Genomic DNA, 27,406 nt, shown 5'->3' with positions numbered 1-27,406 from the left:
TGGCGGGAGCCAGAGTCGGAAGCAGAGCCTTTTTTTTTCCTTATTTCATTTTCGGGTCAGCGGCGGGCATCGTGATGGATGTTGGATCTACTGCGGGGCACATTCTTTTAGTTTTTTCTTGTAATAAAGGACTTGTCAAAGACCGTGTCCTATCTTTTTTCACACTACACTTTTTGTTTTTTGTGAAGGAGTATCGGGACCATGTACCCCATATTCATTCACATAGGGAGGAGGCTGGGATCTGGGGGCCCCCTTGTTAAAGGGGGCTTCCAGATTCCAATAAGCCCCCTGCCCGCAGGCCCCCACAACCTCCGGCCAGGGGAGCCCCCCTGCCTCAAAGCATCTCATGTTGAGGGCATGTGGCCTGGTATGGTTCAGGAGGGGGGGGGGTGGGAGGGCGCTCATCTGGTATGGAATTTGGGGGGGGACCTTCACACCATTTTTTTTTTAATTTTTCTCCTCAAAATCCATACCAGACCCGAAGGGCTCGGTTTTGTTGGGAGGGGGGACCCCGCACTTTCACTTTCTCCCCAGCTAAAAGAAAGTTTTTTTAGTTTATTTCCCCAAGTTAGAAAGAAACAATGTTTCCTTTTAGTTTCCTAAAAGAAACAAAGCTTCCTTTAACTCTGGGGAAAGTGACAGCTAATTCTGTGAGCTATAGTGAAGAAAAAAAAAAAAAGGCATAATTCTCAATGTATTTTCATTCGTAAACTGGGTTAACTACGTTAACCAAAAGGTACGTGTGTGCGCGCGTGTGTATTTTTTTTATCATTAAACATTTTTTAAACAAGGCTTCCAGGTCTCATATGATCCAAGTACCCTCTTTTGCCTTCTGGTTTACAGAATGCATAAACAGTGTCCAGGACAAACATACACATTCTAACTTATTCTGTGCTTTCCACATTCAACTAAATAAACAAAAAAAACAAAAACAAAATAAAAAAAATACTATGTGAGCCAGACTCAGATAGTTACAGCTTTCGTGGTAAGGTTTTATATTAAAATATTGAACACTGCACTGGCATACCTCTGCTTGATGAAATAAGTCTTGGGTAGTCTTCAACAAACCTTCACCCCTGCAGAGGAAAGAGATGACATATAACAAAAGAGATAAATATGGGGAATGTTGCTGGACTGTGCCACTAAAGTGTTATGTAGGGAGGTGAAAAAAAAATGGGGTGGAGGAGTTGACACTCTCAGAAGAGGAGACCACTATAAAGTTGCAAGAAGGGATGGGGCTGTTCTATTATTATACAGGATTTATATAGCGCCAACAGTTTGCTCAGCGCTTTACAAAATGAAGGCAGACATTCCAGTTACAATATAATTTGGTACAAGAGGAAACAGAGGGCCCTGCTCCTTAGAGCTTACAATCTAGGAAATTGAGTCATTCTGAAGTAGTCCAAGCTGCTAACAAGTTCAGAGATACATTGCAAAATGAATACACTAGTAATTTTTAAATTGACAACAGAATCTTTTTATGCTACAAACCTTCTTATGATGGAAAATTTTGATAACACATTAAATACACTGAGTAAATTGGCTTCAAATGACTATTTCCAGTTTACAGTATGCTCCTAGTTTTGTGTAAACAGGTTTGTTCGGAATACAGTTAGTTAGACAAACCCACTCACCAGCTAGATTGTTGTGACAAGTAAAGCCATACACCAGTTATATTATTATTATTAGTAATATTATTATACAGGATTTATATAGCACTAACAGTTTGCTCAGTGCTTTACAACTAAACAACTGGTTAATTTAACTATCATTTTTCAAAAAAAATCTCTTCTTAGAAAATGTATCTATTAAACTAATGTTTTCCTCAAAAAGTTCAATCCTTCTTGGTGGACAGTCTAGTTGAATTTGGTTCTCATGTTGGTAGAGGTCTGACCATGTTAAAGCAGAACTTCACTCTCTCAATCAACATGGACTGTTTTTAATCCTTATGCTGCTAGCATTAGTAGAGAGATAGGAAAGTATATCATTTACTAGTTTTAAACTTTTTTATTTTTTTAAACATTCCTTCAGTTACTTCCTTGGTTTCCATGCCTAGGCAAATTATGTCATAAATCCCAGGAGTCTTCAGGAGGGAAGGGAGGGTTCTCAGCTCAGTCAATGCCTGAGCTAAGGGCAAATGGATTCCAGGAAGTAAATGTTACATGAATCACCTGCCTTTACTCAAACTGCCAGAAATGCCAGGTTGTGTGTCTCAAAATGGTTACCCAGTAAAAGAAAGCATGGAGACATAATTGGATGGGGGTGTTTGCTTTGAATATTAACAAATCGCATTTTTGGTTTGTGGTGCTCAGATGCATTGCAGTTCCACTTTAAGTTAGCAGTATCTCAAACCTGTGCCTTAGCCCTCAACATGAATCCGTCCCCTCACTTTTTACCAGACTAGCATGAATCAAGAAAAAAAGAAATGTAAAGAACAATATTCATACCTTGTGAACAGGTACATTGTGTAAGCCATACTGGACATGGTCTGTCCATGTCTCAGCAGTTCATTGTCTTGATCTTCCCATTTTTCAGAGTCAGCATCCACATCTGATGTCAGCAAACGCAGCTCCAACCCTAATTTGGCAATTTTGCCCTGCTCCTGGAAGGAATACATTATTTTTTAGATTAGTGTACAGTCAAAAAGACCAGGCAACATGTCCCAGACATTGCTTTCAGCATTTAAGATTTGTATGTGCGTGCTGGGGCTTCCTAGCAATCCCCAGCCATCGTTACTAGGCATACTTCAATATAAAAACTGAATAGAAGACTACTACTCTGGTGACATGTTTAAAGCCTAGCTCAATGAAAAACTATTTTTGGACATTTACTATGTAAATGCTTTATAAAAAGTAATTATGTCTAATGATAGGTGTCCCATATGAGGATGGTGCTTTGTTAAGTAAAAATATTAGTTTAAATTCATCCCTGTCACTAAACTGTAATCAAACTTCCAGTTTCAGCTCTTATACAGTGAAAGAGCAAGTTACTCACTCTGTCTACCTTTCTCTTACCTTGTCCATTCACAAAATGTCTTGTATGCGTTTCACAGAATACAACGTTCTGTTGTGAGAATGAACTAGGGAAGGTGGCAATGGTAATTCACTCCTCCTCTCCCCTCATCCATACACTATGTTATTATGCATTAAGAATATAACAGATGAGGGAAGAGGAAGGTGGAGTGTGAGCGACCTACTACCATTCACTGCACTTCAACAATAAAACTGAAAGTTTCAGCTCAAGTGTGGCTCTTACTGCAGTGTCCAGAATAAAAGAAACCAATGGCGTTACCCAACGCAGCACCATCCACACATGGGACAGAGTTAAGCCTTAAAGTGGACCTGTGCCATGTCTATGTAATGCTGATCTCATCAGATACACAATCCTACCTTCCCTCCTCTCCTCATCACTCCATATATTCACTGGCAGTGAAAAGAAATATTGTAGAGTCCAAGTCAGTCATGTCAGTTGGAGCTTACACTGGCACTCTCAGCTTCCACATAAAAGTGCTGGGTGCCTGAGCAGCCAATCAGCAAGCACTGCTACGGAGTTTGTCACATGATCCCTCATACCTATAAGAGCTGGGCCTTTTACTGTCTGGCCGCTTGGTGAGTATGTGATACTAGTGGAGTAAGGATCCAGTTGAACCTGTTTTGTCCTAAAAGAGCATAGCAGACGTTCACTTTTCAATGTTTAAAATTATATTTGACAAGATTCAGAGAAGTTTTTATTTGAATTTAACATAAGCAGGAAAACCCTTTTGCATTACATATGGTTTCCTTTTTTTTTGTTTTGCAATCCTAAACCTTGCTTTAGGCTCCATTCACACTTGTGTGACTTGGATATCAAAGTCGCATTACAAGTTGCAGGCCATTCTTTTCAATAGCACCCATTCAAAATCGGTGTGACTTAAAGTTGCAGCAACTTTGAAAAGGTTCCTGCACTACTTTTGATGTTGACTTTGATCCAGAGAGTGTAAAGTTGGATCAAAAAGTCTCTCTCAAACGCACTTCAAAGTTAAACTGAAAATTGTGCAGCTTTGGAGTCAAGCAAGTGTGAATGGAGCCTTACCCCATTCAATAGCAGCTCTCTTCCATGAAGCTGGTAAAAATATAGTGCCGTGCTGCCCATGCTAATGAAGCTACACCGATTATTATTATTATACAGTATTTATAAAGCGCCAATAGTTTGCTCAGCGCTGTACATTACAATGGGGGACAGAACATGCGACAGTACAATAACAATACAATGCGATACACGAGGGTTCGAGGGCCCTGCTCCTTCGAGCTCACAATCTAGGAGACCTAGACGTGAATGAGAAATTCTTGTACTGTGCGAGCATCTTCCAATTTAAGGCTCTATTCACACTAATGTAACTTTAGATGGGTGCAACTTGGATGAGACTTTGGCTTTTACTGTTGCACAACTGTTGCATTGATAACATTAAGATCCGAATTTCATGTGACTTTTGAGAGTTTACATTGCAGTCTAGCACTTGAGTCGCATGAAATTCACATCAAAGTAGTATAGGGGTCTTTTTAAAGTCACTGTGACTAAGTCGCACAGATTTGAACAGCTTCCACTGAAATACACTCACTGGCCACTTTATTAGGTACCTGCACAATTGCTTGGTAACAAATTGCTAAGTCAGCCAAACACATGGCAGCAACTCAATGCATTTAGACATCTAAACATTGTGAAGGCAACTTACTTGAGTTCAAATCGAGCATCAGAACGGTGAAGAAAGGGGATATAAGTGACTTTGAACACGACATGGTTGTTGGCGCCAGAAGGGCTGGTCTGAGTATTTCAAAAACTGCTGATCTACTGGGATTTTCATGCACAGCCATCTCTAAGGTTTACAGAGAATGGTCCAAAAAAGAGAAAATATCCAGTGAGCGGAAGTTGTGTGGACGAAAATGCCTTGTTGATGTCAGAGGAGAATGGACAGACTGGTTCGTGATGATAGAAAGGCAACAGTAACTCATGTCAATATGGATCAAAATCTCTGAGTAACGTTTCAAACACCTTGTTGAATCTATGCCATGGAGAATTAAGGTAGTTCTAAAGGAAAAAGGCATCCAACCTGGTACTAGCAAGGTGTATCTAATAAATTGGCTGGTGAGTGTATATTGGCTGGGACTCGTCATGTGACTGAGTCCAAAGTCACATGACAAGTCGCAGAAGTGTGAATGAAGCCTATGTCTATAGGATGCTAGTTCACAGGCAGCCCAATACTAGTGTTTTACCAGCCAGGATGGAAACAATGCAGGTCTCTGCCATTGGAGAGGATATGCACCTAGGGGAAGATTGTACAGTTTACTGGGCTAGTTTAGCTCAGGGGGCTAGGAATGGTGGCCTGGGAGGTTTATGTATAAGTGAACTTGTATTTTAATCCTCTGTTTTGTAGAATTTACAATTAAATGAAAAAGATTTGCAGTGCAGAGATGTGAAGAACTATATCGACATTAATGAGTAAAAAATACTAATAGGAGATGCATGTGTGTTTGACTTACTAATCCATTTGTCTAAGCATGCATTTGTATTTTACCTGACAGAGTCAAATTTGGTTCACTAATATTTAGACCAATAAAACATAAAAACACAAAAGAGCTATGCATGAAGACCTTCTGAACATCACTGGCAAGGAAATGCCATTGATCACATAAAAGCATTTCAAATCTCATACCATCAGGAGACCATCAGACTGTCTTGTGTCAATGCTTTTTAAAACCTTTTCTATGGTGCTAGCTGACTTACCTCCACATCAAGCTTCACTGGCTTTAAGGTTTTCAGGTTTGTACTATGTTTCTAGGAAAAAAAAAATAAAATAAAAAGTATTCAAAATTACACATTATCTTACATCGACAATATCGCCTTCAGTGCTAAAAACAAATCCTGCATGACACCGTACTATTGTAAAGCAAATTGTTAAAGAAACACTTATTTCAGTGCTAAAAAGGAAACGGTGGAGTATTTCCTATGAGTGCATATGAGAAACGTTCAAGTCAAACCAGGACTTTTAAATTTACATGGTGGTACTACACGCAGTAGTAAGTGGCAAGTGTGTTCTATTACTGATGGATGGCGCACATGTCGCAGAACAGTCAAGAGATCGTTAATCAAGATGGCAGACAACAGTGTTAATGCGTGCATGAAACAGCGTGTGGTGAAGTTTCTTGTGAACGAGGGGGAAAAACCCACAGATATCTACAGAAGACTTCAAGCACAGTACGGTGATGAGACGCTCAGCCGCAGTAAGACATTTGAATGGTGTAAACGACTCAAAGATGGCCGTAGGTCCATCAGTGGGGAACCCGGCTATGGTGCTTCCCAGCCCACAGCAGTCATTCCTGTGGACATTCAGCGAGTGAAACTCCTGGTCCTGGATAATCGACGTATAAAATGTTGTGAAATTGCACAAGAGACAAGTCTTTCTGTGGGAACAATGAACACAATGATGACGAAGTGAAGCAGACTGTCTTAGGATGGTTCAGGCATACTGACAAATCTTTCTATCCCGAAGCTTTCTAGGCATTAAACACTTGGATAAATGTACAAATGTAGCAGGGGAGTATGCAGAAAAATAAATTCAGTTGTCACTGCTTGAAATTTGTTCTTTTACTATACAAACTCAAAAGTCCCAGTTTGACTTGAGTGATTACCTTAAACTAATTGTGAACTGATGTGCTTTTTAAATGTACATATTTTTTGTTACTGTATTAACCACCTCCCATCCAGCTGTTGTATATAAACGGCCGGACGGTGGCAGTGCAGGGTCAGGTGGCTGTTAAACGGCCTCCACCACCCCTTGCTTGTGCACACTCCCTGGGAGCGTGCAGCACTGCGATCCGAGGCCCGCTGTGTCCTCCAGACACAGTGGAACACCGATCATTGCACGGGACCTTTGTGCGAGGTCCTGATCATGTGATCACTGATTGGCCAATCAGTGATCACATGCAGAGTAGTAAGCAAGATGCCACTTCTGACATCATTGCTTACTACTTGTGAAATCTGTGAATGAACACAGAGGTCACATGGTACAAAGCTATTCACAACATCCTTGTACCATGTGACAAGCTGTGACCAATCACAGCTCACACAGTAGTTCTCAATGGCTGCAAGAATGCAGCCAGAGAGAAGGAGAAATGATTGCTTTTACAGCCTTTATGGGTGTAAAAGCAATCATTGTTAAAAAAAAAAAAAAAAATCATCACCCCCACAAGTAGTACAGTGTCACCATGGTGAAACTGTACTGCTGGGGTGACAGTATGTAAAACAAAAACAAAATATAAAAAAATTTAAATGTAAACAAAAAGTTTAAAAATTATAATTTTTGGTTATAAACTAATTTGGGTTTTTTTTTTTTTTACTAAAAAGATAACGGAATAAATTTTGGCCAAGATTTCTGATGAAATATTATTTGCAAAATTTTATAAGAAAAACACTTTCAAAATTTTTGGACATTTCATTTACATAGCAAAAAAAATAAAAATCCCAGTGGTGAATAAATACCACCAAAATAAAGCTTTATCTGTCTCAAAAAAAATGCTAAAAAATTATTTTGGGTACAGTGTTGCATGACCGCGCAATTGTCAAAGTGTGATAGCGCTGAAAGCTGAAAATTGGCCTAGACAGGAAGGGGGTAAAAGTGTCCGGACTTGAAGTGGTTAAATCAGATTTTAGATAGGACACCAAGGATAGTAGATTAGTTGCTATAATCACATTCTCACATTTACCAATGTTGGAAATAAGATTTTCACTACACAGTGAGTGCTTTGTTTTCCATGGGTTGCCAACACAAAAACTTGCATTTTTTTTTTTTAAACATACTGTACACAGAAACTAGTTTTTTAAACATTATACACATTGATAAGGTTATTTACATCTTGGATCTGAAGATGGCTCTGGATACTTTTGGTTTTAGTCTGGCATATGAGTGATCTCAGATAGTTTACACTCACAGTAACCCTCATATGAAGATTTGGGTACAGAATGCTCAGATGCTCTGCAAGGTAAGTATTCCTGCAGCAATAAGTTGTGTGTTAAGTGTTAGTGAGTCAAGTGTTAGAATTCTGGCATAGTGCAGCAAGTATACTGCATATATCTGGGGGGGACTATGATCCCAGATGTCCCAATCAGGGTGGTCACTCAGCCTGTAGTACTCAACAATGGGATAAAAGGAGCCTATGCTGTCCACAGCTGTAAGCATACATCCGCACATCCGGCAGCAGCTTGCTGTTAGGAAGATTTGCACTATCAGTTTTTTTTTTTTAAATAAATTATTATAGTACTGAATAAATCCCTCATTAGGCATTACAAAAGTGGTGATCATTTGCTACTGGTATCAATTCATGTTTAACTAGAAGACATCTTAAATTTACTACTGTAATCTGCAATTTAATTAGCTGCTGAAAGTCACTAAACATTTGAATTTTATCAACCAAGCCTAAATTTGCTGCCATTTGAGAACGTGGGATTAAAAATAGTCATGCTGAACTACTACAATTCAATATATGCGCTTATAATTTGTAAAGTGTTCCTTAAAGCAGAGAGTGCCTTGTCAGTGTGAGGGCTTAGAATCCCTTGGAGCATGTAGTACAAGCTATAGATTTTGTGTCTTGAAAATATCTGACAACCATTTTCTGCCTACAGCCTGTGACATGTGATTGATAAATAGGGCAGTAATTCCTCTGAGCATAATGAATTAATGATAGCGATGTGCTTGGCGGGCACTGGAGAGATCTACAGTGAATCAAGACGATTCATCTGTCATAGGAGTTAGTGCAGCAGTCAGTCCATTTAATTTTGTTACACAATCTAAATCCATTCAATACATCACACTAGTTGAACTACAAGAAATAAATGCAGTGTGAAATGGATTACATTGTGCAATGTGAGGAGCTCCAGAACACTTTAAATTCCCTTTACTTCAGAAACCACAGCTAGATACAAAGCAGCCAAACTCCTTGCCAATACAAGGGTTTATGAACTAAAGCTGGAGAATGCAAAATCAGGCTCACTTCTGCATACAAACCAATCAGCTGCCACGTTTTATTGGCACAGCTTAAAAGCGTAATTCCAGTTAAATAAAAAAAAGAAAAAAGACTTTGGAAATACAGACACTTACCTGTCCCTTGGTCCAGCGGTGTCCTCACCACGGCTGGTTTCACTGGCCATCTTCTCCTTCTGGCATCTTCAGTGCGGGCACCCAGCTATGACAGCTTGCAGCTTCACATCCGGGTGACCACTGCATATGCACAAGAAGCGCTGTGCTTTGTGAATGGTCTAGTAATCTTCTGGGAGCTGCAATAAAATGGGGGGGGGGAAACCGGGGGGGACTCACTGGAACAGAAGTCCTAATGAGAACAAAAAGCGGCTAGAAAAATTATATTTATTATCAAAATTGAACACAACAGAAAAGGCAGACGACCTCCACCTGACACAGAGATTAAAATTAAATTGTCAATGTTGTCGGCCCCTCTGACATGCACAAACGCATGCACAGGACAGCCTCCAAAGAGGAGTAGAATAGCTACCTCAGATGGAAATGATAAAGCAGTAGAAAGATGAAAACAGGAATTGGGTCAGAAGAGAAAGATTGAATGGATGTAGTTCAGAAAGGAATATGAAAAGGCAACAAACGGCAATATCAGTACTCAAGAAATACCCTAAACACTGAATAAACATATATGGTACAGAGTCTCAGTATGTACACATCCTATATAACGTAGCAGTAGAAGGCTGGTTAGGGCAAAGATGTCCAATAGAATGAGTAGAAATGGATGTAATGCACAATAGCTCCCCAGGTTGGGGTAGAGGGTCACTATACGGCCAATTTCTCCAATACTGAACGTAGCCTTGTGTGAAGGTAGGTTATGCACCTGGATTGGCGCTTTATAGACCATGGAGAGGGAGTGGATGACGATGATCTACAGATCACACAGTGGATATGGAAATCTTGGGTAGTTGAAAGGACACCATGCCGAGCTGGTATGAACCAGATGGAATCCTATAGAGATGACATATACACAGAGTCCAGCAGGGTACACTTGAGGTATATTATGTGAATGTCCATTCAATTTCTTACTGAACTGAATAATAAAGATGGTCATAGATGGACTGCCATAATTCCCAGTGTGGAGTGGTCACCCAATTATAGGGTATAGCCATGGCACCTGAATAATGGTGCAGCACTCAATATAGGTAAGGCAGTATGTGTAGTTAATGACCTTGAGTTCTGTGACATCAAACGGACAGCAGGATGATAGGCTGCAATAAATGGGGCCCAAAAGAATGTTTGTATAACATACACCCTATAAATAATGAGGGTGGCTGATGGTATACATGGTCAGGAGCCAGAGGACCTTGGGGTCATATACCAATGCAGCGTAAACTAGGACTTTGAGTGGAGTGAGGTAATTCAGACCTCATTTGATCACGGTATAGTGCAGTCAGCCAATAGGTAATATTGAGATGTCCCAACCAGTGAGTATTGCAGTGAAGGATGCAAATTCAATAATGATAACTTGTGGCAGTTACTGCCAGGAATGATCTCACCCAGCTTGATAAGTGCCTCCAGGTGTCGAGGACCAATAGCATATCGTAGATAGAAGTCCAGTGAATGCAGTGTAGCCGGAGAATCAGCGTGGTCCTCAGAGGCTTGGCTGTCAGAACAAACGTCCGTGCGGCCGGGCCGGGACGTCAGAAGTGTGGGCGTCACTTGGCTGTGATGTCAATGCGTTTTGCCCACCGGGTCACGTGGGCTTCTTCAGGATGTGGCAGCCATGTTTTTGAAGACTTATATACCAAACGTGAACGTCACTTCCAGTTCTCGTAGGAAAGATGGCCGCCAACGAACATACATGTCAGCAGTATAAGGGAGACTACAGACGTCATATGAGAATGTAGAGAATAAGAGACCATAGACGGAAGATAAACAAATAGCAGTATAACCTATCCTAAATAGGATTAACAGGAAAGAAAACAATCTATAGTATAATGTGCGCGGGAGGGGGCAAACAACTCAAAAACAGCAAATAAAAGCAATGGGTTATGAAAAATAAATACATTTAAAAAAAAAAATTTAATCGGTGTCAGGTGGAGGTTGTCTGCCTTTTCTATTGTGTTCAATTTTTATAATAAATATAAATTTTTCTATCCGCTGCTTGTTCTCATTAGGACTTCTGCTCCAGTGGGTTCTCCCCCCCTTTTTTTATTGCATGCTTTTTGGTCTTGAGGACACCACCGTGGGATTTGGCGAGTTGGCTAACTACTCATAATATTTTAGATTTTTTTGGGGAATATATGTGGGGCATCCCAATTTTCTTTTATGTTAGTTTTCTGTGATCTTCTGGGAGCTGCCATGTGTCCCAGAAGGCTATGGAGAGGGAGGTGGGGGGTGCGATTGCAGCGGATATGGGAGTGAGTACCTGTCAAATTCGGTTACCTGCTCCTCAAAGGTACCAATCACTAACGTGGAGCGGGGGACAAAGGCTTAAAGAGGAACTTTCCCTTTTGGGTGGAGCTCTGCTTTAGGTGAACAAGCTGAGGTTAGAAGTGGATTGGTTTCTATGCAGAAGTGAGCCTGATTTTGCAGTCTACACTTTTCGTAAATAAACCCCGTAGCGTCCTCTAACTTATTTAGATCAATATAGAACAGGATGTAAAGGTAACAGAATTATAGCACTTCCAACCTGACATTTTACTATACAAGTAAATAGATTTTCATTAGATTCTTATGACAATGTTATTTATTGTGAAATATGTCAAGAATGCAAATTATTATATTCAATATGGGAGCTAGGCTGGGGTGGGGGGGGGGGGTAGGTAGGTGGGCCTTCCTACATGCTCCCTCATTGAGTGCAAAGTGTAGGGTGACAGAGGCCTAACCCCACTGTGGGTTCTTTTGAGCTACACTGGGCACCATGGACAGGGTAATTTGCCCTGCAGATGGGGTACCTTTGCTGTGTCGTGCTCCTCAATGCCCCAGGCCAAGGCAGGGACTTCTTTCTGAAACCACCTTAAGGTGGTCCTCTAACTTAGAGATGGCCATACACCATGTTCAGTGAGCAATTAAACTGGGTTCCTAATCTTAATGCTCTGATCCTGTGCCAATGTACACCTTAACTGTAACGGTTTGCAATTAGGAGGGACATGCTGAGCGTATGCCCACTCCACCCATCCAATGCATCTGTCACCTCACTTGCATTAGCAGAATGGAGTCCCGCCTTGCAGCTAGCTAGTGGAAACCTCATGCATGCATAACTCTTCCTCTTCTGTACCTAGTGGTCAGTCTGAGGACTTCTGCAACAATGCTTTACTAACGAAATCTTCAGCATAACAGTTTGAGAGAGCAATGTTTTTCCTAACTGAACCTACAACTACGGCTATCCTTAGCATACCTGCAGAGGTAAGAGTCCATCTTTGGCATAGTCCATAAATGCTGAATCCAGATGCTGGTTCCTTCCATCTTTCCCTTCCCATCTCCCCCTCTCTTCCACACCACCTTCCCCATGGATCAGAGCCTCTGCCCCTTTTATAAAGCACATGATCAGTGGTTCAAATGGACCCAAAAAAAAGCAAAAAAAAACTCAGAATGTTGGCAAAAAAGACTTAACCTCTTCCCTCCTGCTGAGGCAGCCATGCTAGTTGACTACCGTAGGCAACCTGCCTACAAGTAATACCTGAAAAGCCATCAAAAGAAAACGAAAAAAAAGCACATTTTCACACTCTCCTGTCCTGTCCTACAGGATGAAACCACAAATACTTTCTGTACTCTCTTATATAAAAAAACAAACAAATTTCTAATGGGTAGATAAATTTCATGTCTTGGAATACAGTACAAGACATATGAATCATTTCACAAACCATGGTTTATATGCTGCTACCTTCAGAAAATTGGACATTGGCAAAAGATCAGCTAGAACCACCCCAAAGTGTCCCAGAAACAGAAAATCAGGCAGTGGCAATAAAGAGATCACAGGGAAAAAAAAAAGAAAAGGGGGGGGGGGGGCTTTAGGGACCTCGTTCCTGTCCTGTACTCCAAGATACCGAATTTACAGGTGCATTAAAATGACTCATCTTACAGAAACGTGAAACAGAAATTCAGGCAGTGGCTCAACTCAAGGAGGAATGTGGACACTGGGAGTCGTACAGGCCTCAGAACCTCAATGGAAGAATGGGCTCAGGCAGGGAAGAAGATGCTATGCCTAATCACTAGCCACTAACGGGAGCCAAAAACGACATGTTATGCTGGTCAGCAGGGAAAGGGAAAAAAAAGTTTTCAGGAAACAATATGAAGTATCAGGGAAGCAAGGAGAAAACTAGCTTCTAGGCTACCCTACTGCTGTTGATAGGAAGTGGAAGAGGATTTGTTCTTATAAAGATTCCCCAGAAAGGGACCACTTTTATTTGTAAATATATTGCACAGATTGGCTAACAAGGTTTGGCAAGTGACAAGGAAAAGCCCTCTTCAGTGGGAAGTTGTACAAGGTCAATCAGGACCCGCAGGGTCCTAACTGAAATGTCAGAAGCTGCGCCAGGCTGAAGGATGTACAAAAGGTTCCTTATCAGACCACTAGGTGGAACCGTCTCACCAGAGATTACAGAGAGGGTGAAATCAACCAATGTAAGGTGGGAGCATCCAAAGTTGAAATGTGCAAATGTAGGACTATCTGGGAAGTAGAGATATCAGCAATTTGCCAAGAAAGGCTGCACACGTCAAAGCTTGTAAAGAAGCAGGTGGTGAGGAAAGGAAACCACCCTGGAAACTGGAGTATGGTAACTTTTTCTAATACAAAACAGACAATAAAATCACCCGGAACCAAGGTCATGATCTAGGGAAGGGAAGGCAGAATAGGTGCCCTAGCCAAGAACAGTTCGCAAACTGCAGCTATGGTAGGGGTAGGAAAGTGTGTGTCAGGGCTTAGAACAAGGCCTGAGGGCTGAAGCAAGGGAGAACATAAGCATGCTCAAAGGTGAGTCAGCACAGACGGCAAGATCTCGGTGTTCCGTGGTGCTCATCCAGTCACAGCTGTGATATGTGAGAGAAGAAATATGGATGGCTGCACTCCAGATAATAGATACAAAATACACCTTGAGTAGTAGGGGCTCTATGTTCTGGAACTAATCTCAAGTAGAGGGTATTAGGAATTGAGGACCTGAAAGTAATAATCTACGCTTGGGCTGTCTCACGGGAGATATAAGATGACACCAATTTTAATTTTAATACTCAAGGGAGAACCCACACAAAACACATAAAAGAAAAAACGGTCTTGCGGCACGGGAGCGGAGGTGTTCTGACCGCGCTCTGCATGCCCTCGGCCTTCCTATCCAAAATCAGCAATTGGAGGTACTGGCAGCTGGGGGAGGTCAGGATGCATCGGAGGACATTGGGAATGGCCAATAGAAGCCTCCACAACCATCACAGCAGACCTGCTCAGTGCACCTGTCTCCCTTCTCATCCACAGTGGTCCCCTGCAGCCAGGATGGTGCCAGTCCAGAAGCCTACAGCACGAGGCAGCCCACAAAGACAAACATTCTCTCCCCAGAGCAGACAACCACATGGATGGACACAGTTCAGGACCCTTTCTCTTCACAGTCCCAGGATGAGCCCATGCTGCCATCCCCAGGTGAGCGTCATCAATTCTCCCCTTATCTGCCTCCCTGGATGGGGAAATTGAATGTGCTGTATCCCCTGCATCATTCATGGGCAAAAACATGACAGAATTAGCTGAGCTAGTCTTGAGCCAAACCAGTTCTGCAACAGACCAAACATCTATACCTCCTGTTGCCTATTCTGGGGATGCTGTACTTATTGCTAGATTTTCTGCTCTCCTGCAACATCAACTATCCAAAGCCTGTGCTATTATTACAACTGATATTAAGAGTGGCTTTCAGGCCATTGGTAAACGCTTAGACTCCATCGAGTCCCAGATGGACGGTAATGTAAAAAGGATGAACCAAAACACTAACATGATCTGCTCACTACAGGAGAAGCTGGTCCAAGCTAATGCTAAAATAGAGGACATAGAGAATATGTCCTGATGCTACAATTTTAGCGTTCAAGGTCTGCCCAAGACCGTCACAGATCTGGAACCAGCTAAACATACATTAATGCAGGACCCAATTACAGACATTACTCCACATCAATTGGAATTGGATCGATCTCATCAAGCTCTGGTGGCTTTTAGATCAGATGGTTTGTTTAGAGATGTGATTGTTAAAGCACATTTTCATAGGATTAAAGAGAAAATTATGACAGCCTCCAGATTGAGGGGGTAGGTTACCTTATTGGGTCATGCAATTCAAATGTTTGCTGCTATATCTCAACTTACCATCCAAAAAAGGTGATCCCTGAAGTCTCCACTTCAAGTCAAATATCATTGGGCGTTTCCATTTTGCCTTTTTACATACAGAGGGAAGACACATTCCTTTACCAACTTCCAGGATGAAGAATACATGCTGCTGGGAATTGGTTTAATCGCAGCTCTCCCTCCAGAGCAGCCTCATCACCGCTATGGTCCCAACCCAAGCGACCAGCTGCAAGGACATCCCGCCAACTACATGGGAACTTTTTCAGTCCCCCATTTCTACAATCCACCCTACTTTTTTGCTCTGGACACTTGACAAGTGTTACATGTTCCTTTTCAGGCCCAGAACAACTCTTTGCTTTTGCCTCTTGCTTGGGTTTACAAGCCCTAGAGGCTCATTCAATTAGCCACATATTTCCCTTTGGTCTCCCCCCTCCCCCAACCTCTCATTGCTGCAGGATTGCAGGCTGCTCCTGATGATTGTAGTCCCAGTTACACTGGGCCGTTGAAGCATAATTACTGTACTGTATACTACTTAAAGGATAAGTTAACCTTTGGGGATTTGTTACATGTTCCACCCGGTTTTTGGGGTTTTGCCCACACGGCCACATCATTCATTCACGGACTTCCTTGTAGTCTTGTGGGCTTGTAGTTTTTAATTACCTACCACAGTGCTGTGGAGCACTGTGGTAGTACATGGAAGCTTCCTGTCAGAATATCTGCTTGGCCGTACATCCCTGTATGGCAAGCAGATATTCTGACAGGTCTGCAGGAGACCTGCATGGCATTAGCAATCTACTGATCGCTGGTGCAATGCTTTCCAGGCTCCTGTAGACGAAAATAATAAATGCACACTTTTTTTGCCTGCAAAAAAAATATGCATTTAATATTTTTGTCCAAAAGGTGAACTTCTCCTTTAAGGTTAAAGATAATGGGCTATAATATATGTTGTTTTAGGTTCATAGGGCTGAGTCCCCCCCATCTCATTTCTCCAGTAGGATTTTCTTCTTTACGGAAGAGCCAGGGCTTAAGCACATGCCACTCTAGGTGAACTTACCTCTCTCTCATGGATGGATGGCAACTTCACATTGGAAAATGGGTCACTGCCCCCCCAACCAGTTCTTTATGGGTTACTATGTACAATTGTTATTGCTCACTTTGCGCCTGTGCACAAGCGGGCCTCAAATGTACTGTTTCTTGTTCTTGATGCTTCGTTTTTTTCTAGCCTTAAGTACTGGTGCGCTCTCCTCTCTACAAATGCTGAAACCGGGAAGTGGTCGTGTCCCTCAATCCACTGGGATCAATCAACAGGCGAGTACAAAAGTGTTGAACCAATAAATCACATACGACTCCTAAATTTTATAGTTTTGACCCATAACCTACAAGGCCTCAATTCCCTGAGAAAAAGAACTATGACCTTTCATCATCATAAACTGAGGATTGATGTCTTGTTAGTCCAGGAAACAAAATATTTTTCTTCTAATGTGGTCATACTGGATGAGGAAGAGAGGTACATTATGGTGGGAGGAAAAATTAATGAACATGTTATCACTTTTAGCATGCCTCCAACACCGGGCAGATTGCCTTTTTTTGAGACATGCTTGAGGTCCTGATGCCTCGTGGCGGGCCATGTCATTCTGGATGGGAGATAGCAACACTCCCCTAGACCAAATGTTGGATAAATCCAACTCGCTCAAGACAGTATTAAAACACACTCCCAAGCACAGTACAAAATTGGCTCGCTTACTACATACCCACGGCCTGGTTGATGTCTGGAGAGAGAACCACCCAACAAGGGATTACACCATTTATTCACATGTTCACAAGACCTACTCCAGAATTGATCACCGGTTTACTTTGCTCCTATTACTCCCTTTCGTTACGTCAGCACAAATACAAACTACTCCACAGTCTGACCATTCTCCAGTCCCATTCTCCAGTTCAAATGATTGTGGATGAATTCTAGACCCTCCATGTGGCGCCTCAATGCCTCTTTAATGACCCCACAGTCTTCCATGAAATCGAAATGCTACTTCACCAATATTTTTTTTTTTTAATTTAAATATTAGTTTTTCATATTATTACAAAAAATTCCATAAGAAGAGATAACAATACATATAAATATTCCATACATTTCTACCTTACCCCTTCTAATAAATCTTTTCTTTCCCTCCCCTCCCAGCCCTTTCCCACCCCCCTTCCCCCTCCCTCCCCTTAGCACGTTCTATACTCTCTCGAGGCCCAATAGTTTCTTAATTTATAGTTTTCTATACTTCTCTTTCATTCCTGATTTTTCCCATTTTTCCCATCTTGTATAGTATATTCCCATCCTATCTTCCTGCATATAGTAAGATCTTTCCATTCTACTTATCTGATTTACTCTGTTGATCCAATCCTCCTCCTTCGGCACCTCTGTTTTTTGCCAGAACTTGGGTATCAACCCCTTTGCAGCGTTTAAATAGTACCATATGCCTGATTCTTTATATTTATTTACTGAGATCCCAGCATTGTGTAGAAGACACATCGTTAGATCTAACCCTATGTCATTTCCAGTTATTATTTCTATTGAGTTAACTATTGTCTTCCAGAAAGCCTGAATTTTCGGACATTGCTACTTCACCAATATTTTAGTGAAAATGTCTCCATAGATACTTACCTGTCTACCAATTGGGCAGCTCATAAAGCGGCCATTCGGAGTAAATTAATTCAAATAGCATTCCGAATAAAACGGAATAGCGAGCTTACCATCGGTTAACAAGAGTCAGACCTCAAAATTATTGCAAGAGCAAAAATCTAACCCTCATCTGGATTTTAGACCCAGAATAGACGCAGCTCAAAAAGTGTTAAATCTCAGCCTGACCACTAAGGCGGAGAAATATATGCACTGGTCCAGACATTGCCATTATTCCATGAGTGACAAACCCAATACACTGTTAGCAAGAAAGTTGGCACTGTGCTCATACATTCCTGTCCTACCAAAGCTGCATCTATGCACTGGGCACTTGACCCACAACCCACAGCTGATCTTGCAGGAATTTGTTTTTAACTTTTAATCACAACTTTATGGTCCCCCGATGCGAATGTCTGCAACCCAGACTGACAGCTTTTTTCATCTTCTCCTTCCATGGGTTACTCAAGATCACATGAAACTAATTGAAGAGGAATTTACTGAGGCTGAGGTGGCTAGAGCGATAAAATGTCTCAACCCATCAAAGGCTCCAGGCCCAGACGGTTTCTTGGGTTACTAAAACAAAGTATGCTAAGAGCTTGACTCCTCACTTATGTTCATTTTTCAATTATATTAGACAGCGAGATCCTTTATCGCACTACAAAAGCAATGCCTTTATTCATGTGATACCAAAACTGGGCAAAGACTCCAGTGACTGTGCAAATTATTGCCTGATTTCACTTATAAACCTAGACCTTAAAATAATGACTAAAATATTGGTGAATCGGCTGAACACTTTGCTTTCCGAATACTCCATCCCGATCAGGTGGGATTTGTTCCCAATAGGCAGGCTCCCAACCAAACAACTTATAGATGTCACTTCAGCACTGCAATCTAATTGGGACAAAAAAGGTATGCTTCTATCCCTTGACCTGCACAAGGCCTTTGACTTCTTGTCATGGGAATATCTTTTTAATGTTCTGCAATGTTACGGTTTTGGACAAACTCTCAATATACTTTATACCCTATACAGCAAACCACAGGCTTGCCTGTCAGTCAATGGATATAGCTCAGAACACATTTCTATCTGTAGGAGCATCCAACAGGAATGCCACCTGTCTCCTATCCTATTTATAATGGCCCTTGAACCATTAGCCATTAAGCTCCAAAACAATCCTAATATTCATGGCATCCCATGTGGAGACAGGATACATAAATGTGCTCTATTTGAGGATGACCCCACCTTATATCATTCCCCAACCTGTAAGCGGACCTGCGAGCCTTCACCTCAATCTCAGGTCTTAGGGTCAACCACGCAATGATGCTAGCACTCATCCTAACTGTCAACATCCACACAGTTAATCTGCAACAGACCTTTCCCTTCAAATGGCAATCTGGTACTCTTCCCTACTTGGGCATTGTCTCGACCCCCTCTTTAGACGTCTTGTACCAGAAGAATTAGCCTCCTTTGTAGAGGAAATTATCAGGGGACCTCAATAAGTGGGCCTCTACTCCCCCTCATGGTTTGGCAGGTTGTACTCCATCAAAATGAATATCCTACCCAGAGTTTTATACCTGTTTAAAGCCTTACCTATTGCAATTAACATGTCTGATTTGACTCTTTTCCAAAGGAAGCTGCTGACGTTTGTGTGGAGTGACAAGAAACCAAGGGTAAATAAACGCACACTATATGCACCTACCATCAAAGGTGTATTGGGAATGCTGGACCTAGCTACATATTTTTATGCAGCCAAAATGGCACAATTGATTCGCCACCACTCACGGCTGCTCCATCCACAGTGGATGAAGTTGCAGTCCTCTCCTTCTCACAAAACAGATCAATTACCTGATGTGGTTGAGAGCAAAAAGGATAGTCTGCCAATACTTTATCCAACATTATAGTTTGCTCTCAGCCTTTGGGACAGATTGTCAATCAAACATGACTTTAAATTCCCAAACACACACCTTTGGCCCCATTACTGGGTAATCCTGCATTCACCTCAGGTCTCAATCCGCACGCTTTTGAATGGTGGACCAACAAAGGCTTTCTTCGTATTGCAGATTTATGTGACCACAGGGGTGCTGTATGGAAACAAATCTTACTGAACCATCAGCTTCCACCAACAGAAATGTACCGATACACTTAAAATAGCACACTTTCTAGCAACCCTAAAACGTGCTGGGGACCTGACCACTTCCACTCCTATAGGACATTAATGCAAAAATTATGACAAGCGTACTAGGTTTATCTAAAAAATTTATATATTGTTGCATTCCGATTACTCAAAACTATCTTACATGAAGAAATGGGAACAAGACCTGGTCGAGACAATGGACAATGCAGAATGGGGCAAATTGGCCCAATACAACTCAAGTCCTTTGTCAATACCTCATTAATAGAGACCGATTATCTTCTTATGATGGTACATGGTGCTGGTGAGGATAGCGTCCTGTGTTCCAGATGCTTCCCCCCTTTGCTTTAGGGGCTGTTGGCAAGAGAAAACAGTGTTCCACATATGGTGGACATGCCCAAAAGTTAAGAGGTTTTGGATATATATATTTTTGTCTATTCTCTCGCCCAGGTATAGCTCATTAAAAATCCTCAACAGGCCCTACTGGGAAGTCCAGTAGAGGGGTCTCCAGGACATGAGACGGTTGATAACCTTTATCTTTACTACATCTCCAGGATCTCGCAATTGAGATTCTAGGTCTCCTGTGATCCAGTTTGATCTTTTGAAGGCCAAGTTGACATTGATCATGACAAATGAATGCCTGTCAGTGATCCTTCATGACAAACTGGCTGCCATTGAGAAAACTTGGGACCCATGGATCAGATACCTTACGGATTCCTCATGACTTAGATCGCATACTCAAACTTGGACCAGAGAAGGCACACCTTTCCTCCTCCTCTCTTATTTCTTTCCTTTTTTAGTTTTTTTTTTGGTTTATTCTAGTTCTCCCCTTTAGAAGGGGGTGATTTTTTTTTTTTTACTTTAATCACTGTATGAGGCACATTGACTATAAATTTGTCTCATGGTGGGCAACAGGAAATATTGAAGGTGTGTCCAAAAGGCAGACCTGTTGCACACCATTACAGTAAACTTGTCAAAGGCACAGTAGAGAAGAAACTTGTTTGCCCGTTTTCTGTTCTCGCATTCTCATCTTGCCTAGCCAAGCAAACCAAACCAGAGAAACACTCCGGCTTTGATAACATTTAGAAATATTGTTGTATCTTTCTTTCTACACCAATATGTGCCTAGATGTACCTGAAGTTGGATCTGTATTTTCTTCATTCCACATGTTTATGGGATGACTTTTTTACATTATTGGAAAACTAATGAAAGTCATTGGAAATGAAAGAAACGGTTTCTTAAGGGGCAAGCGAATAGTACTGACAAGAAGGCCTCAAAAGTACATTTTTTTTAGAGGATAAATCAGGCATAGACAAGAATGTGGTGCTGAGTGATGATGTCAAGAAGGATCTTGGCACCTAGACAATAAAAGGTTGGGGAAAACAATCCTAAGAGGGTGTAAGCACAGACTTAAGGGAGTCTAGATCTTAGCAGTTGTCTGGTACCAGCTAATAGAGTTTAGGTTTAGGAGACCTTTGGCCACAAGTCTTAGGGATCCCTTGCATATCCCAGGGATTGAGGAAAAATTGATAATCAGACACCATAAATGACACAGTGAAGGAGAAAAAAAAAATCTGTACTCTGTATTTACAGTGATGTGAAGACAGGAGGAGAGTATAACTAGTTCGGCTACCTTCGTTAGGAGAAACATTTTCTGGCATCAGAAATTTAACTGCAGATATACAGGAGATTTTGCAGAGCCTAGCTATAGATTAGGCAAATGGCTGGGTCAGAGGTGACCTTGTGGGAGCCTGACCACTGAAACAGTTTACAACAATGCATCAAGTGCCCTGTGGTATGCATAGACGTCAAGGACAGGGGTTCCTATATAGAAGTTTGTTTTTCTATTATTATGAAAGGAGATGAACACCCATGGGAACAATAAAGTGAGAATAGTGAGTTGAAGTATAGTACTGTGCAAAGGTGTTAGGCAGGTATGAAGAAATGCTGTACCGTAGGAATGCTTTCAATATATATATTTTGTTTATTTTTTATCACTTTACAAATGGACGAGGAACAGCAAAACTCAGCTACTATGGTGAGGTTGTGGAACGCAGTTTCATGTCACAGGTCATATACCATGGCAAGACTGAGCACAAAAATAAGACACAAAGTTCTTATACTGTATCAACAAGGTCTCCATTAGGTAAGACTTCAAAGCATATTGGTTTTTCAAGGTATTCTGTTCAAGCTCTTTTGAAGAAGCACAAAAACGGGCAATGCTGAGGACTGTAGACGGTCCTCAGGAAGGAGAAACATGCTTACTTCCCTTTGACAATGGAAGATATCCAGCAGTGCCACAAGTGTACCTAGAAGAATTGATGCGGTTTTGAAGGCAAAGGGTGGTCACACCAAATATTGATTTGATTTCTCTTCTACTCATTTACTTTTCATTTTGTTAAGTGATAAAAAATAAACTAATAGCACTTATATTTCTGAAATCAGTCCTAATATGCAGCATTTTTTCACACTTGCCCTAAAACTTTTGAACACTAGTGCAAATAACTAGAGAGAGAATACAACAATTAAAATTAATTGTGCAACTCCAATAAAAGGTAGAATGAAAGAATGTTCCAGACATCGCTTTCTTAAGTTTGGATAAGTGTCAGTAGACTACCCTTTGCTTGTACCTAATATGTCAGGAGAACCTTTAGCATGAGGAAGGCTTTTTAGCTGCTCCGGTGGGCTTAGAGGAGAAAAGTTTACTGTGACTGGAAGGACCCACCGTAGATAATGACTGCGCATGAGGGGGGCGAATAGAATCAATCCAAAAACTAGAAGAAACTCATTCCAAAAGGAATTGCAGACTTGGATAATGGCATCTGAATCCTCCATATGTTGCTCAAAGGAATTGCCAAATAGAAGCTCCCCACCAAAGGGCCTGCAGAAAAAGCACCTCTCTCACATAGATCAGTTGTCTAAGCTTTAAGCCATAGGAGTCTGCACAAATGCACAGAATAGTAGCGCCAAGGGCAAGAGCTGTAATTCTGAAGATCAGGACGATCTACATCAGGAGAAAGTTCATCATTCATTTTTCAAGTCCAGGTAGCCATAGTTTCGGTAACCGCTAGCGCGACAACATCTGGCTGTAGGGCATGACCTGCACAGGTGTTTTTTTTTTTTTTGTAGCACTCTGTAGGTGGGAGTACTCTCAATAGAAATAGTAGATTGAGCATTCAGTGCAAGAATAGCTGGCTTCATAGTGGGGACAGACAATTTTTTGTTAATTCTGCATCCATAGGATACAAGGCTTCAAAGTTGCCAGGAGGAGAGAGATCTCCAAACTTCGAGTTTGGGCAATCGTAAAATGATCAACTAAAAGATCCAGAATAGGAGAGGGCTTTCTAGAAAAACCCCTTGTATTTGAGCATTATTGAACATATAGGGTGTGGATGTGTGTGTTTGTGTGCAGCATTATTCCAAAGAATAGTATGCACTTCCTTGATCAATGAACCTACTGTAATCAGGGGAAAGTGATACAGAAGGGTGCTTGCAGGTAGCAGCCCCTTCAGTGGCTAAGCCTATGGAATGTAAATTCTGCCTTAGTCAAACAGGTTGCATGTTGTGTTAGAGCGGTGTCCGTGCTTGACCTTGCTCCAGAACCATCAATTACTGAGGAAATTGCAGTTCCCTCAGGTCCAGTGACTGATTCACTGCTGTTTGTAACATTGATTTCTGCATCCAAGTGTCTGTAATCATTCATTGCAAAGCGAAGGTCTTTCCCTGTAGGTTACTCATGGAACAGATGTGGATTCAGGGGGTTCGGCATGCTTAGTATGAGGGAGTCTCAGAAACCCAGGCACTAAATGATTTTCAGTGGCTGTGTTTCTGTGGATTCCAGCAACAGGCAGTATAACAAATGATCAATTTATGTTGTCGGCAGAAAATGGGGGCTGATCGTGCACAGCTATGAGTCCTATAACCAATATGTCACTAACCAGAAAGTTTTGGAGGTGAAAAAGCACTGTCAAATTAGAATAGATAAACACTGTAATTTTACCCACTACACCAAACGAGACAAATAAAGGTAAAAAGACAGTAAAAAAAAAAAAAAAAAAAAAAAAAAAGGTAAAAAAGAGTGCAAGACCCTCTTACGCCTGTGCATTATGAATGGCTTGTGTGCATAGCATTGGAAGGAAAAAGGAATTAGAAAGAAGAAAAAAAAAGAAAACAAAGGGGAGTCCATCACTTAAGGACACTAGCAAAAATTGGAGTCCCATGGGGTATTATGGGGACACTAGGGGCAAACCCAGCAAAGATTTTGTCAGTGTACAATAATCTGAAGATAACAGCATATAAACAATGGTCTATAAAACAATTCCTGTGTCCTGTACAATAACACTTTTTTTTTGTTTTTTATTTTGTTAACTCAAGTGCCTACTGACAGATCCTCCTGACAAGTGAATGCAAACATTAAAAAAAAAAAACCTGTCTTCCTGGTATAGACCAGTTGGCAAGTCCAAGTTATAGAAGAGAACCCTACTTGTCCACATGGAATGAAAAACAGAATGTGCTTCAGAATGTATTAAATGCATAATATATCCTGTGTTACTATAGATTACATTTGTCTATGAAATATGTTAAATAACCCGAGTTGTTTTGATTTGTTTCTTAGAGGTTTTCAGTAATCTGAAATCTGTAAGTCTGTGGGCTGTCTCCAGCCCACAGACAGTAAAGATGATGATCAGGATAATCTGGATCTGGGGTCCTAAAAATAGGTATGTACAGTGCAATAGTAAGTCTATCAGGTTTCCAAGTGGATATTACATAGTAAAACCCAATCTCATAAGTCACTAAAATAGTGTCAGTATTAATACCCTAGTAGTATATGATATGGACCACAACGGCAATTCCATGGAAGTCTAATAAAAGCTAAGAAAAATACTGGACTTTTTTTTTTTTACACCACAAAGAGCCTGTTTTTGGTATCTAAATAAAAATATTAAGTAGCTAATGGCAAATATAGAACCTAATACATAGTGGAGTTATGTTTCAGGTGGCTCACGGTTTTAAACTAGTGGTTAGTATACACCCCCCCCCACACACACACATATAGCTTCCGTATCCCTTCACTGTGACCTTCTGGAATCTCCTACACTAAACAGGTAATACACAATACTGTGGATATAGAAGAAGCCAATTAGTTGTTCATCATTTTAATGTGTAAAATGCATTGTGTTTTTGAATATGCCTTCCTTCAAAAAGATACACACGCACCTATATTAATTAGTAACCAACAAAAGCCTGATCTATTTTCGGCCCTATCACTTAAGACCTTAAAGCGGTAGTAAAGTCTGCTATCAGTTCTGCTTTTAAAGGCCCCCCCCCCCCCAGGTGAGATATGTCAATGTACTAGTATGCACAGCATATTAGCACATTATGACATGCTTACCTGTCAAACTGAGCCCTCTAGTGCTGCCGTATAAGCAATCCATTGGATCCCAGGAGCTTCCATCTTCGCCCGGGGTTCCTTCCGGGTTCCATGCCTGAGTATGCTTGGTTGGCCGGGCTGCTATCATGCAACTCCCAAGCATGCACACGGGAGTCACATCGCAGTGGCACAGATCGGGGCCATAAATGTTCGCTGAGCTGCACATGCGTGTCATGGCAGCTGATAGCCAGGAGGGAGCATTTATGACAGAAGAGACCAATAAGAGTCTCTTCTGTTATAAATATCCTGTTTGCCACAGTAAATGCACAAATCCTTGTCATAAACTGCTGACAATCAGATGGAGAGAGAACTACATTAAAATGAATTTAAAGCTAAAACCTTTTTTGTATTTATTTTTTTGGATTAAGCCTTGAATAGCAGAGGGACGGATCAGAAACCCAGTTAAGTTTTCCTTGCAGTCTCTGTCCTTGCTGGGGAAATTTAGCCTCTATAATAACCAGTCTCTGCTGACTGCAAGTGAGGGAAAATCCAAAAGTTTGAGATATCACTGGAACAGTAATAGAGGTGAAATATTCTAATGAGGACACTTGTCAAGACACCATCTGAAGGAAATTTTCCAAGCTTTGCAGAGATGTCCTCTAAATTCCTGTTGGGTCTTATAATGGGTATAAATAATAATACAAGTAGAATTCCATAGGTAAGTGTTTGAAGTACTCCTACTTCTCCTAGGCAATAGCCACAGGATTACATTATTATAAGGTTAAATGTTTGCTGCATCTGGTGATCGGATTTCCCTTTGGCAAGGAGTAATAATATGCTCTGTAGCTCGTGCTGTAATCAGAACCGACAAATGCATGTGTTTCCAGATGGCTTGGTTAACACTTGAAATCAACATATCCCCTTGTTGTGATACATGCATTTTTCAACATGTCACAGGACAGGCAAATGTGATGCTGTGAGCAAAATGAGGAAGATTCTTGCGTTCAATGTAAATTACTTTAATCCAAATTAAAATGATTAAAGGCTTGATAGTGCTTGAAACCAATGCATGGTCTGAAGCTCTTCTCATTACAGAAAACATTGCTCTGAGGAGTAAGCATACATGAAAGGAATAATTTTCAGACATGTCATGCAATTTGAACAGGATCTTCACAACATTTTATATCCAGAACGGCTTTATATACTTCCAGCAAGACTAACTGAAAAAAGTGACAATTTCACCCTAAAGTGACATGTTGGCTAAAATCTATTAAACTTGAAAGCACTTGGAAGATAAAAAAAACCCCCAAAGCAACAAACACACTGTCTATGTTTTCTCAAGCAAGTGTAAAATTCCTTTTTTTCTTCTTTGAAGCAAAGCAAGAATTCAGCAAAATTATTAAAAGTAACATGATGACCAATCCATTGTTCGCTTCATTTGCTACAGACCATCTTATGGCCACAGATGCTAATTGCCAAACTTCTGTATTTTTTTTTTTTTTTACATGTACCGTAGAAGAGAAAGAGCACTGGCTAGATATCTTCTAATTTTTTTTTTACCTTGTGACACCAAGACAAGGAATAAGAATAGGTGTCACTGTATACAGTATATATTTGTTACCCTAAGGCTAGGTTTACACTATTCAACTAATAAATAATGTATCCCACGCTACGAAAGTGATCCTAAAATGCAAATTGACAATTCCTGCTGAACTTTCATGGAGAGTGAACTACAGGTGCCTGCCACCAATAAAAGTGCTCACATTCACTATGTTAAACAATTAACTAAAAATTGGCAGCCATGGCCCCACTGTCTGGGATTATGTTTTTAGTTTGGCAATCAGTCTTATGTGAGTGCAACTTATATTTTTATTAAACTTGATGTTTTATATTACTACACCATGAGGAGATCTTTTGTTCG

General features: G+C 41.0%; 1 protein-coding gene across 2 annotated transcripts in view; it reads right to left on the bottom strand.

Moving 5' to 3' along the window:
- The window catches only part of CTNNAL1 (catenin alpha like 1), a 337,361-nt gene that overhangs the window by 19,861 nt on the left and 290,094 nt on the right, over nucleotides 1–27,406 (bottom strand). For both annotated transcript variants that reach the window (XM_089687544.1, XM_089687545.1), the window contains exons 13-15: nucleotides 5,761–5,811; nucleotides 2,448–2,602; nucleotides 1,028–1,076 (exon numbers count right to left, since the gene is read on the bottom strand). In XM_089687544.1, coding sequence (XP_089543670.1) covers nucleotides 1,028–1,076; nucleotides 2,448–2,602; nucleotides 5,761–5,811 — 255 coding nt within the window. The remainder of the gene's footprint in view (nucleotides 1–1,027; nucleotides 1,077–2,447; nucleotides 2,603–5,760; nucleotides 5,812–27,406) is intronic.

Source organism: Staurois parvus, unplaced genomic scaffold, assembly GCF_062004578.1.
Source record: "Staurois parvus isolate SC_StPar_1 unplaced genomic scaffold, SC_StPar_1.0 ptg000429l, whole genome shotgun sequence".
NCBI classification, from domain to species: domain Eukaryota; kingdom Metazoa; phylum Chordata; class Amphibia; order Anura; family Ranidae; genus Staurois; species Staurois parvus.
The sequence above is the reverse complement of the archived record's forward strand: the minus strand, read 5'-3'. Positions and strand labels throughout refer to the sequence as shown.